Here is a 13,820-nt window from a genome sequence, read left to right as displayed (position 1 = left end):
CTCTGAAAGTTGATAATTGTTTTGGAGTTTTGTGGTTACATGTGCAGTACACATTCATTTGCCTGCTGTGGCCAACACAATGTTTCCTGTGTTTATGTAACATTCAAGTGCTTTGTCTAGTCTAAGAAAAACAGACATTTTACAAGCATATTCTTTTAAAGGACAGAGAAGAGGAGGGGGCGAGCTCATAGATTTGTTCCCAGCGGGCCATGTGGACTGTTGATTTGGGATTAACCAGAGCATAAGCAAAGTTTGGATTGGGGATTAACAGGCCTGTCTGTGGGACCGGACTGGACAGGGTATGTCGTAGGCCATTCAGGAAACCAACCATGACTGTGTTGTCCAGCAACAGCGTACAGTCTGGTTGCTTGCATTGGTCTGTTGCACTGTGGCATCTCTCAAATAGCCCTGAACCTGACATTTTTATGCCAATCAGAGATGGTTGTAATGACTAGTACATTATGCTGTAGCCTTGACATTCTTCTGTTTGCTCATAGTTGGAAGTCTGAAGGTTTGTTTCAAGGCTCATGAAGCATAAGGGTTTATCTTATTTTCAGGAAGCATTAGCGCTGTCTAGTGTTGTTTTCTTTTAGGGAAAATTAACATTGTCCTTGAAAGAATGGACAGGGAATTGTTATAATTTACAAGATGTCACCTATGCAAAGCTTGGGTATGTGTTTAAAAGTAAAATCACAAGGTTCTTTCACAGAGCAGATTATTGTGTTTTTGTTGGACCTAAACATTTTGTCCAAGAAAGAGTACCTTGGGGAAAACCCAAGGAAACGCAAGAAGAACATGCAAACCTCTCATAGAAAGGCCACCAAGCCTGAGATCAGACTGGGAACTTTCTCACTGTGAGTAGAGAGAATGCGAATCAATACTGTGTCGTCATCATACCACTACCACCTGGAATATGGTTTACTTTCGTTATTGATTACACAAATTCTGAAGTTTTCTGGTGCCCCACCAAGTGAGGCATACCCCACCTGACCAACTATGATCATAGAACTTTCGTTGATTTACAAATCAGAACTTGGGCATTACGCAGTATCTTTCTTATTGACCCATTTAGTAACCCATATACTATATTTTTGTTTAACTCAGCTGAACTATCGCCAAATCGTTAGATAGTGACTGGAATGTGCCGGTGTCTATATTAAACACAGCAAAACTCCAATCACACTCTGGACCACACTTCTATGTGGATACAGTGGTGATTTCCTTGAAAAGCTTACACTTTCCCCAGGGGGCTGCATTTAGTCACAGCTCTGGTATTTGTGAACAATATTAACCCAGAGTGGGGTTCTTAGTCACTCTGTGCCAGGAGATGGACCTCTGCTGGGAAGCTTACGTTAACAGTTGTAGATATACAACCCTTGTCTTCTCTTCTCTTCTCTTCTCTTCTCTTCTCTTCTCTTCTCTTCTCTTCTCTTCTCTGCACCCTTGGGTTAGCAGTCTCACGTCATGCCCCTCTGTGTGAGACTATGTGCCATCAGAGGTTCATTTCAGACTCTGCATTGGCCAGTCAAACACTAATATTTGAAGACAAACTCTGAAATGGAAACAGTATAAGCCGTTCTTTCTAAGTAATCCCATAAAACAAATGCAGAGAGGGGAAGCTTGTCAAAGCTGCATGAGACTTTGGTTGTGTCATCCATCCCAGGTACAAGCTCCTGGATTATTAAGAAAATCTGCTTTTGAAAAGTGTCAGATTGTCAGGGCCTCTAAAAGTTTCTTTACCTGTTTTGCTGTGTCTTTTGTGCATCCGTATGTGGATCATGCATCTGAACTTTGCAAGGGAAATAAATAGCTAAAGTTTCTTTGGAAATGAAATATGAAGATGGACGTCATAGCTCTGGCTCCGTGGCATTTTGAGTCATGCCTCGTCTCGTTTCTCTCACCTGGCATGCAAAGACAGCACACACTGTACCTACCTGGCACTGCAGATAACATTAAGGTCAAACGCTCCTCTTCAGCTCTATACTTTGTTGATCTAATCTTGACATTGTGGTTTCGTGGGCTGATGGCAGCATTGCTGGAATTTTCGGAGGAATGGTCTGTCACAGAAATTGATCCTTAAACACAGACTTGCAAGTTCAGCACCTTGCTGTACATTCGACAGTCCAACCACAGCTGCTTATTCTGACATTCTGCCATAACCTCCAGCTGGATACTATAACATGAGACACAGGATCCTCAAGATGTATCCATTCCATTCAGCCATTAAAGACAGAGATGTGGAAATGCAGTGATGTGAGTTTGTGTACACATAGCCACAGAGCTGTCAAGCATTTAAGCTTTGTAACTTATGTTTTAAGGTCATTGAAGGGCTTGAAAGTGCTTCACCAGTTTGGAACAGAGTAATGTGCTTTTTGACAGCTTGTCACCGGGTTATATATGAGGACTGTGAGCAGGTGAGGGCTGTTGGATCTTGACTTTCTCACCCCAAGTCATTAAGAGCTTTTGTCTTACAGAGGACTGAGACAGTTGAAACCTGAGAGTCTGGGAGTAATGTTTTCTTTGATGATGGATCCTGTGTGATTTGGCTTCTACTATTCTTTCTTCCTTTTTCTGTGCGTGTCACCCTGGGCTTTTGTGTGGATATTTTTGGTGTGTGGGTCTAAGACAGGACAGTGTAGAGACAGTTTGAAGTGCGATTGGTTATTATATCAGTGATGATCATCATGATTCGGCGGTGGGAATGAGCATCCAGCCATGCACCCAGCCAGAGGACTACATCACTTATCGCTGGGCTTTCCTCCAACAATGCTGTAATGTTTTGACAACCCCATATTGTTGCCATAATGCTCTCACAATATTATTCTGTCACTGTGTTGTGTGTTCAGTCTTGATCAAGGGCCCTGTCGCACAGCGGAAACCGTGTTCTTAGACAGTGTGCCTCTTGTATCTGTATGGGTGCATAGTGTGGCCTCATCTCTCTCCTGAGTGGAAGCCACTTGCTCAGAAGTCGTGTTCAGACAGCTTCAGCTGTCTGCTCGTTTGACACCAGTATACGCTGAAATGCATCACAGGGTTTTTGTATGCGTTGGTGGTCCTCACTTTAATCACAAATAGATTCTAGGCTCATAAATATTTACAGGTGTGCGTGATGGTTAAGCTTCATAGGCCTGTATATGCTACTTCACCTTCTTTTCGTCACCGCAGACGTTGAGCGTGTTGTGCTTTAATCTCAAACTGCAGATTTTGAGAGTCTGACAGCGACAGAAAGGTGTTTCATTATCAAGTGCAAGTGGCAGTTTTATTTTGTGCCCTCCCTCTGCATCTAGCAAACTTTCATCCATAGCAATAAAAGTTAACAGGCATTTTGTACAGCCTCTCTTTCTTTTCCACTTTCTCCCACTTGCGCTGTGTGTTTTGTTTGAGCTCAGCTCCATCGCTGCTACAAGCCGAAGTATTTACAACATAAATATTGGCAGTGAAAGACTATACCGATGCCCAACTGCTGTGATGGAAAAGGTGACTTAGTCATTCCTCATCCCACTCCCCACCCCCTTTTTTTTTTCTTCCCCCTATTGTTCGTCTATTTCTTGTTACATCCTTTAACTTTGGAGTTGTTGACATTTGCTGACCTGAGGTTCTACTTTCTGTGTTACAGACTTGCAGAGAAACCACAATGGCTGACCGATTCGACTGTGACAACTGCAATGAATCGCTGTACGGTCGCAGATACATCCAGTCAGATGACAGTCCCTACTGCATCCCCTGTTACGACAGCCTGTTTTCAAACACATGTGACGAGTGCAAAGAACTGATTGGCCATGATGCAAGGGTGAGGCATCTGCTTTGACATGAACTGACATGTAATCCGCTTTGTGCTGTACAATAACTGATGTTGTACTTTTAAAACTGCAGTCAGAAATGATTGTTAAGCTTGAAGAGAAAATGTCATTTTCGCTGAAATGTTTTCTCGCTCCACTGAATCGCACATGTAATATATGTCTTTCACCATTATCCACCATCTGTTTCCATATCAAACAAAGATAAACAACATCAAAGAACAACTGTACATCGCTTTAAGTCATTTTAAAAAAATGTTTTGACGTGGTTTTGGATCACTCAAACACAAGCTATGTCATGTTAATGATGCATAATTCAAGATAAATGAGGCGTGTTTTATATATTTTCATGTGGCACGACAGCGCAAAAGGCTAATTTAAAGTGCAATCATGCGGGCAATTTCCAGTAAATCCACATAAGCCAACAGACTAATTTAGTCCAAGATTATAAAAATGCACCATGAGCAAATGTCTCCTGCTTCCCCACAATCAATTTAAAACGGAATCCTCCCTTTAACGGAAAAGATTAACATGATGTGGATTATTGAAGAACCGACACATGCTCATTCATACAATACACAGAAAACTAAAGTGCTAAATAGTGTGCTTCAGTGGCTAGTCCAAGGAGCTCTGAACACCCTAACAAGGAGTGAACATTGACTAAAGTCAGCATATTCTTCTGTCGATTGACAGAATTACCACTCCCAATCTTAGAAGCGATTTCAAAACTGCAGTATGTTCATACTTCTGTATATGTGCCACATATTTGTTCCTGCAGATATTTAAAGTGTCAGTTTGACCAAGAGTAGTCTAAGACTTCTATTTGTTCTTGTGAACTTCAAAATGTCCTTCATGTCTTATTTTCATCTTCCGTATTACCTAAATTAAATGTGGCTATATTTCTGTGACATTTTTATGACTCTGTGAAATGACCAATGTGTGCCTGCTTTTGTTCTGCTGTCAGGAGCTCTTTTATGAAGACCGGCATTATCATGAGCACTGCTTCCGCTGTTTCCGCTGCGATCGCTCGCTGGCAGATGAGCCCTTCACCAGCCAGGATGATGCATTGCTCTGCAACGACTGCTACTGTAACGAGTTCTCGTCCAAGTGTGTAGCATGCGACAAGATCGTCATGCCAGGTAACTGTTCGCATAACCAAGCCCCAATGTTTTCAATCTTAAGTCAGTTCCCATTTATTTAATTCCCCAAGTTCTTTTTTTTTTTTTTTTCGTTCCACCAGTTTAATGCTTTTATGTGGATCTCAGGGTTTGATTTGTGAAGAAACGATCGAGGATGGAATTTCCAGGGGTATATCTTAATTCCATTATTTTTTCACAGGAAATCAGCATTCATAAAAGAATTAATAATATAATATGTATGTACTGAAAACAAATAAAACAAATAAAATAAGCTATCCTGTTATAGCTAACAGTTAGACTAACTTGGACAACTTGCAGTCCGATAGAGTTGGTACTAATGTTAATCCTGCCATAGAAATATACTTTTCACTTGGCTTTCTGTAGTATAATATTGATGGTGACATTGGAAATGTAGACTATCTTTGCTTGACATCTAAGAGGAAAAAACTTGAATATATAATATAACGAGTGAATGATGCCTTGAATAAAATGCCTCATACTAATGAATTTGACAGTGCCATACATTACAGTATATCCCCCAACCACTAAGCTTTATCCGGACTGTCCTTCGCTCATTTTATTTTCCATGTAGTATACAAATTGAATTTTAAAAGTCGGCAAATGACTTTGGAAACTGATGACATGGCAAAGTCTTGGAAGTGAGAGATCAAGCAGATAGAGTAGGGAAAGAGGTTTTGGGGAGAGAAAAAAAAATAAAGTACAAGGCAAAAGCAAAAGTCCACGGCAGAGCAGCATGCAGGAGTGAATGTGACGGAGTAATTGCCAGTCTGCTTGATTTGTTGTCTGTAGGCCAGATCCCCGGGGCTGGCAGGCTGCCAGAAAACTGATGATGAAAAGAGATAAGCAAACTCAGTTTATTCCAGTGCCTCTGTAGCAGCTTTCACAGCACTCAGGCAAAAGATTCCTCAAAGAGTGTGACTATGCCCTTTATTTCCATTGTGGGGGGATTTCTTGTGACATTAGCCACGTACTCAAACTTGCGGGATTTATTTGATAGTACTGTATATGAAAGTGCACACTCAGGAACGCCACAGTGTTATCATTGTTGACTCAGGTTCATCTGACATATCAAAATGTACGAATGGATACCATCTAAACCACTAGATGTCACTGTACGACAACAGAATGCTGCTACAATACCCTTGAAAACTTCAGCTGACTGACAGAGCAATCAAAATGTCACCATAATGAAAATGCTATTCAACTAAATTATAGCTAAAAAATAATAAGTATAGCTTCACATGCAGTTGAGTATTTTTGGGATTACTGAAAAAAAAAGGACTTATGAAATGTTTATCTAAATGGCTTCTCGTTACATCAAACAGAAACACTTCGCTTTTTCTGTACAGGACAGGTTCACCCCAACACACCCCACAAGCTATTGGCTATTAACTTTTTGATAAAGTAATGAGTTTCAAACAAAAGGGCATTAACAAATCTTGTTCTTAACCATTTTGTTTTTGTTATTCGTAGCAATAACTGCCATTAGACTGTAACTGTAGTCAACAGTTAGACAACACCACAAATAATGCAACTTTTTATGGTTTTTGTCACTAACACGATGGCAAATTGTACCAAACACAACCCAGACACACAGAATTTTTAGTCAACCTAATTAAAGGAACACTGACTTTAGAACTGAACAGACTGTCATGTATTTGATTTTAATGTGCCCATCCTCAATTCCTTCAACTTTGCTGAATAATATAAGCTTAACTGATGAGAATTCAAAAAATGTGTTTCACCTCAGTTACTCATCAATATTGAATACCTATAATCAATGTGTGCTTTTCATGTATTTTTGACAATGTCAGTAATTTTCAATAAACCCACCAACCTTGTATGTAACACATTACATTTAACTTATTTGAAATCACTCTTCTATGTTATATACAGTCATGCTTACCAATATTGGAATTAATTTACATAATGCAGAATACTTAATAAAAAAAAAATAGTTAAGTAAGTAAAAAAATTTTCTCGAGAGAATTTATGTTAAATTGAACTTCAAACTTTCTGTGCCATTGACATTGGCAGCCTTTGTTATGTCAATCAGTATGGAAACACACCATGACTTGCCTGTGGTAAACCACAAATTAGAATCACCTGTTGGTAAGTTGTCTGTGCCCATGTAACATCAATTAGCCAATGAATGATGACTTGCATGTATTAAAAAGCAAACTGTTTTTTCTTCCTCACAATGGTGATGGCAGAAAGCGCTGACTGAGCTTGTGGAGGCTTTGACTGTCTCGAGGGAATCGTGTAATCAGCAGATAGTCATCAACATTAGCACTTGACAAAAAATATGCAGTAATGGTAGAAAAGTAAACGACTGTTTAGGGAATGCCAGTAATCAGTTATGATCTCAATCCGATTGAAGCCAAATCTCCCTTTGGGGAAGATAACCCTCCAAAGATTCAAGAGTTTGAGCAAATTGCAAAGGAATAGTGGGTGAAAAAAAAACACCAGCTGAGTAGAGGATGACACAAAATGTTTAGAGTCTGTCATCGCTGTCAAAGGGTGTGCAAACAAATATTAAGAGAGGTGTCGTTATTGCCGTACAAAGTGGGATTTTTTTTTCTTCTTTGAAATTGCATGCAAGTTGGCAAAATGATTGTCTTTGTTAAATTAGTTTGGGCCACTAATTAAAACATCCTGATTATATAAATCTGGTACATTTCCAATTATTTCTGAAAATATTGATATATTATGCAAAATATGATGGGGTGAGCAGTAATGGGGAGCATGACTGTTACTGCATTTCGGCAAGTCAAATGTATTTATAGAGCCCAATTCAGATGCAATTCACAGTGCTTTATAAAGAAAAGAAATGCAGTAAAGCTTTACGGAGAAATAAAAGAAATACATTAATGCAAGCAATTAAGAATATTCATCTCCAGCATATTAGGAGTATGAAATACTTCAAAAACTCTCACATACTCTCGTCCCTTACATAGGATCAACTTTGCGCTTTTGCCATCGTCGTATTTGATGTCCCAAATCACCCACAAATATTACATCCTCTTGTCAGAGACAGGTAATGATGTTCCAGGTACCTGAAATAATACATTTCTACATGAGTGGAGGAAGCACTTCACTCCATCCCTTCAAAAAATGTAACCATCTGTTGTACCAAAATCTACTTCGAGTTAATTTCCATATATTAACTATCCAGCTATATCTACATGAACTGCTTTAATGCCTTTATTTGATTAGATTGGCCCTCCCCAAATGAAATTAAGACCAGATTGGAGGAGTGGGTGTAGCCTTGTTTATGATCCATGTAAAACAGCACGGTAGATTGTTTCTTGGGCAGCACAATACAAATTTATCACCATCACAATATCAGCAGTTGCAATTTACATATGACAAAAGACTGACTCAGCGGCAATAAATCATATGTCTCCATGTTCTGTGTCTTCGTGCTCCACATGGGACTGATCAGATAGAGCCTTCATGCACAAGACTGGGTCAACAACTTATTGTATTTCAGTTATTTATTCCAAAACTGCATCTTAAGTGTTGGAAACAAAGGCAGAAGTAAAAATCACAAAAACTAAAATAAAAACAAATGCTAAAAAAAAACAAAAACAAAAAAAAAACAACAACAACAACAAAATGTAACAAACTTCTCTGTCCTTAAAATGCTGTTGTTGGAAACCGCAGATGCACGTGATTAAAAAAAAAAAAGGAAGAAAAACATAAACGTGGCGTGTTTGGGTGTGGTTAAATTGAAGATCTTTAAACTTGTTGGAATGTTGTAGACAAAAGTCAAAAGTGCAGTAGTTTACTTTTTGTAATTGTCTTTGTCGAGGTACTCGGGCTCCTACGAGCTTGTATCCTGGAAGGGCTTCGTGGGGGATTTTTGTGTTTTTGATTTAGAAACACCACACCACACAGCCTAAAGCACTGAAACATTACAGAAAAAGTCAACTCTGCACAGACCACAGCATCGCTGCAGAATAAACCAACCGGTATAATAAAAAACTCAACAACCAAAGGAGTATAAGATGGATGGGTAGGGCACAGAAGGGAAAATTACTTTATCCATTTTTTAAAAAGCTTGCTACTAGTTTCCAGCCGTAGGAAAAGAAGTGTGGGACCTGTGGTATAAATTTTGGTGCAGTACAATGAATTGTATATTTCTTCATGCGATACAAATATTTGAAACCGCCGAGGATACCAAAATGAGCTTCGTAATTCTGTCACACTGTGTAAATGATGCTAACTCAGCCTCCTTTAAAAAAAAAAAACATTCTTTCCATCCATCTTGTTCCCTCCTGTCATGTCTCTTTTCTTCTGCTACTGTAGGTACAAGAAAGCTGGAGTATTCAGGCTCTACATGGCACGAGGGCTGCTTCATCTGTCACAGTTGTGAGCAACCGATTGGCTCCAAGTCCTTTATTCCCGACAAGGACGAGCATTACTGTGTGTCCTGCTATGAGGACAAGTTCGCTCCACGCTGCACGCGCTGTAAAAAGGTAGAGTCAAATGGGAAGTGTTGAGTCACTTTGGCTCAACACTGTACATTGCTTGGGCATCAGAGTTTTGGTTTTATTTGATAGGTAGGTAGTTGCAGTGCTCCTGCATTACGTAACAGCGTAGTCTTTAAAATGAAGTTGTGACCATTTTCTCTTTCAGTCTTGTTGTACAAGAGCCAATACACGATGCAGCATATAAAGAGTCATACGCCTTCGGTTACAAACAGATTCTCTTCAAATAAGCTATGAATGCTAGAAGTCAACCTCAGCTGAAATGTCCTTTGGAAATGAATTTAGAAGTGCAGTAGGAGGCTTTTGACTTGACCTTTTGGACTTTGTTTTTAAAGACCCTGGCTAAAGGCGGCGTGACCTATCGGGACGAGCCGTGGCATAAGGAGTGTTTTGTGTGCACCGGCTGTAAGATGCAGCTGGCAGGTCAACACTTCACCTCCCGAGAAGAGAACCCATACTGCCTCAAGTGCTTCGGCAACTTGTACGCCAAAAAGTGTGAGGCCTGCAGCAAACCGATCACGGGTAAGATTTCACTTGGATTCATCTTGTGATAATCATTTAATGCACATTGGAATACTGGAAATGCTATTCATGCCATGGTTGTTGTCCTCTATATGAGTTTTATTTTTGTTGCCATTTCATTTTTAGATCATTTCATTCATTTCTAGATTGCTCAGAAGTTTTGAAATGTGATAGTAAACACACTTTTCTGTCACGTTTCATGAATATCTGTGAACATATATAATCCCACTAGTAAACAGACGGTTAAATAGACCACATATTGTCATGAAGGGGGGACGTAATCTTTTTTTAAAGTCCGAAATACATCCTTTCATGTGCACAACTGCCCTATAAGATATATTTTAGAACATGACGATCCTAACCCCTCCACCCCTGTAATGGTTTGAAAACGATTTTACACAGAAATAACAAACGCTGAAAGTCCCCGTAGTTTTCATGTTGGGCCACTCGTGGGTACCGTTGTTTATTTTTGTAACGAAATTACACACATTCACATGGTGAGCACACAGACATTCATGTTACATTTTTGGTTGTTGTGTACATGGGACCTAAATTTAGCTATTTAGATTGGTTATGTGTTTTTGAAATAGTCAAAACGGCAACTTGAAACTTGACGTCCTCTCATTCATCTCTCTTGTTTGGCAGGTTTTGGAGGCGGGAAGTACATCTCATTCGAAGATCGACAGTGGCATCAGCCATGTTTCACCTGCTCCCAGTGCTCAGTTTCACTCGTGGGCGCCGGCTTTTTCCCCAACGATGACAAAATCCTGTGCCGTGACTGCCACAGCAGCCTATAGAGCAACAGCCATTTACCCGACCCCCACCCCTTCCTTCAACACACTCTGAAAGCTTTTAAAGAATGATTACCAAGGAAGGTAACACAGGCTAACAACTCCTGCCTCAGGTGATTTTTTTTAATATGTATATATATATATGTATAGACATCTATTCCTCGATGTCCATGTCTGTATCAGATTTTCATCCAGGAGCTTGTGCGCAAAATCCTGCTTTGATGCTGCCTTGTTTTGCATGAAACCACCGCAATGATTTTGTTTTTCTTAAACCCAACTTTATTCTTTTATTTTATTTTTATGGAGTTCCGTAAATAATCACTTGTATTGTGTGCCGCAGAAGCAAAGCAATGCAAAATGCTTGCCACTTTTCAGAAAGTCCTACTTTTTATATATAGAAATAATACGTCAGGTTGAAGTCAAGCTCTGAAGCGAGAGACACACCGATACAGTATAAATATAAATCTTACTCTGTCTTTTAAAAGTAAGATAAAATAAATCTTTATTCATCCCACGTTGGGTGGATTTTATCACAGCAGCTCCATATTGCACAAAAAGTATGAACAAATAACAATTGTATGGTATAAATATTAAATATTTTGAATATTTAACAAGAAAATTATGCCATGATAAGGACTCACAATGGAAAGACACATTTGTGTTTAGTATGGTGGAGTTACTGTTTCAATGCTCTTATAACTGCAGATTTACGCATTTTGAATGTTGCTTTTCCTCACATGTCAGTTATGTTTTGCTTTATGTATCATGTGCTTTATGTATAAATAATGACAGTAAGGTGAGACACTTTCTGTAGCATGTGGCCAAAATCTGAAAAAAGTCAAAACAAAAACCAGTCGAGAAATAACTTGCTGATTAAAATTTACTGGGGAAAAATAAATACTGGTTGTCAGTCTGAACCATTTGCACTTTGGTTAAAATATTATTTTGCTTATTTTATGTGCACATAAAATCACATTTGAAATACATGGCAAAATATGCAGAGACCACGTTCGCCAGGTGTCTGTTTTAATTTTTTTCCTTTGAAATGAGTTATTTTCCATAAAGTTCTATCTTATTTTTCTTTTCCAATTGTGGTAATGGATTGTTTAATCACTGATGCACAAAGAGCCAGCATTAATAACCCAAAAGAAACTGAAAGGTAAAATCAATTGCCATTATTGCAAGATTATGCATGTCTTAATCTGCCATAATACACCGGAATAATGACTTTGTTGTCACTGTTTGGTCTTTTTTTGTTAGTTTGTATCATGTTTATGTAAAATTATATATATATATATATATATATATATATATAATGTCATTATTTCAGCTTTGATGCTGATGAGTCAGAGTTGGCAAAATATACCTGGTAAGATGGAAGATAGACCATCAAGAAGTGTTTGAAGTTACTGTAAATCAGATGATAATTGATGTGGCTGAATGGTTAGTTTTACTTTTGAAACCTTATTAAATCAATTTACACTAAATTGTGTTTGGTGAGCAGTTCTTTTTTTTTTTTTTTTTTTTATATGCCTTGGTAATTTTGCGGTTGCAGTGAAATCTTTATTACAGGTTTAAGAGAGCTGTGTTTACTGTCTCAGGCATAAAAAAAAAAAAAAACCTTTGGTGTATTTAAAATGCCTTTCTAGGAAAGATCAATGTGTGCGGAGCTCTGTGTGTCAACTTTATCTTCTATTCTTGTAGGGACCCAGTTGTGATTGCACACAAACCTTTAGGGACTTATTTTACCCCAAGGTAAGTATTTACTGTATTTAGTCTGTAGTGGTTCAATTTGAGTCAGTACATTTTCATTTAGTCATAGAGATGTGACATGCGTCTTTTTGTGTGTAAATCTCAGGCACAAGGGCAACAAGTGTGTGGTTGTGAGAATGGCACCATATATGAACTAATAAATGAAAGAATGAATGGATGTTAAAAGTTTTTTTTTTTTTTTAAATCAAGATATTCTAGGAAATACGTGCAAGTTGATGTAGCCCCCTGAAAAGGCATGACAACTCAATGGGGTGTGTGCATGTGTGGTGAAAGGGAGAGTGAGATCACACATCTGAGTGTCCCTGAGTGGGTATACATACACTACTGTTTATGCTGAGTCGACCATTTCATTGCCTTGATGGAGTACCCACACACACACACACACACACACACACACACACACACACACACACACACACACACACACACACACACACACACACACACACACACACACACACACACAGGCCAGCAGATACTGTCTCCTGTTGGCGTTGTCCTCCTCCCTGCCCCCGTTTTCAGATTTTTTCACCAAAAAAGGAAATGGAAAACTCATAGTTGCATGGGGGAGGGCAGTGGTGAGAGTGTGGGAGAGAGAAAGAGAGAGGGAGGATGTTCACATCTGGAGTTGCTCCATGGCACTTTCACTGGGGGGGGTCAGCTCCACACATGGCCCCCTCTTGAATTTATTAGAAGAGGAGGAGACAGGAGGGAGGTGACGGCTAGCAGGAAGGGTCAGAGGCAAACTGTTAACTACATAATGTGGTGCACGCTCTCTACAAGCAGGTTAATCATTCACGGTAACTGTGAGGGGGGAGATGTCCTCGCTCACTTGGACCATCGATTCCCACAGATTCATTTAGAAAGGCCTTATTGTCTGTCAGATTTCTCACAAATGGTGTTTCTGTCACTGAAAATTGAGTTTCTACACAAGCTTTATATTTTTCCCCCTGTTATTTGATAGCAATTCAACACTTAACAGTGTGAGCTGTACTTCACATTCAGCTGGAACAGACTGACACAATTTGATACCTGAACAACAATGAAGAACCGAGTCTAGTCAAGTTTCATTTTACCAGATAAATATTTAAGTACACTTGTGAAAAACATTGAATTTTAAACAATAAACGCTACTCTCTATATAATACATTGCCCTGCGTGTCTCCTGTATTCTGCTTCATAAGTCAGTTTGCAGCTATAGTTAAAGCACATGTAATGTGAAATTGAAGAAGAATTATACTTAATTATGGAGAATTAAAATGAGTGTATATCCATCCATCAACT

General features: G+C 39.0%; 1 protein-coding gene across 1 annotated transcript in view; it reads left to right on the top strand.

The window, feature by feature from the left end:
* Positions 1–12,240, top strand: part of fhl3a (four and a half LIM domains 3a) — a 32,077-nt gene extending 19,837 nt beyond the window's left edge. Inside the window, exons 2-6 of the mRNA XM_080500768.1 lie at positions 3,617–3,790; positions 4,762–4,936; positions 9,269–9,438; positions 9,786–9,972; positions 10,618–12,240. Of these exons, the coding sequence (XP_080356894.1) occupies positions 3,635–3,790; positions 4,762–4,936; positions 9,269–9,438; positions 9,786–9,972; positions 10,618–10,769 (840 nt within the window). The 5' untranslated portion in view covers positions 3,617–3,634 and the 3' untranslated portion in view covers positions 10,770–12,240. The remainder of the gene's footprint in view (positions 1–3,616; positions 3,791–4,761; positions 4,937–9,268; positions 9,439–9,785; positions 9,973–10,617) is intronic.
* The last annotated feature ends 1,580 nt before the right edge of the window (positions 12,241–13,820 follow it).

Source organism: Blennius ocellaris, assembly GCF_963422515.1.
Source record: "Blennius ocellaris genome assembly, chromosome: 8".
Lineage (NCBI taxonomy): Eukaryota > Metazoa > Chordata > Actinopteri > Blenniiformes > Blenniidae > Blennius > Blennius ocellaris.
This window is presented reverse-complemented; position numbering and strand designations above follow the sequence as displayed.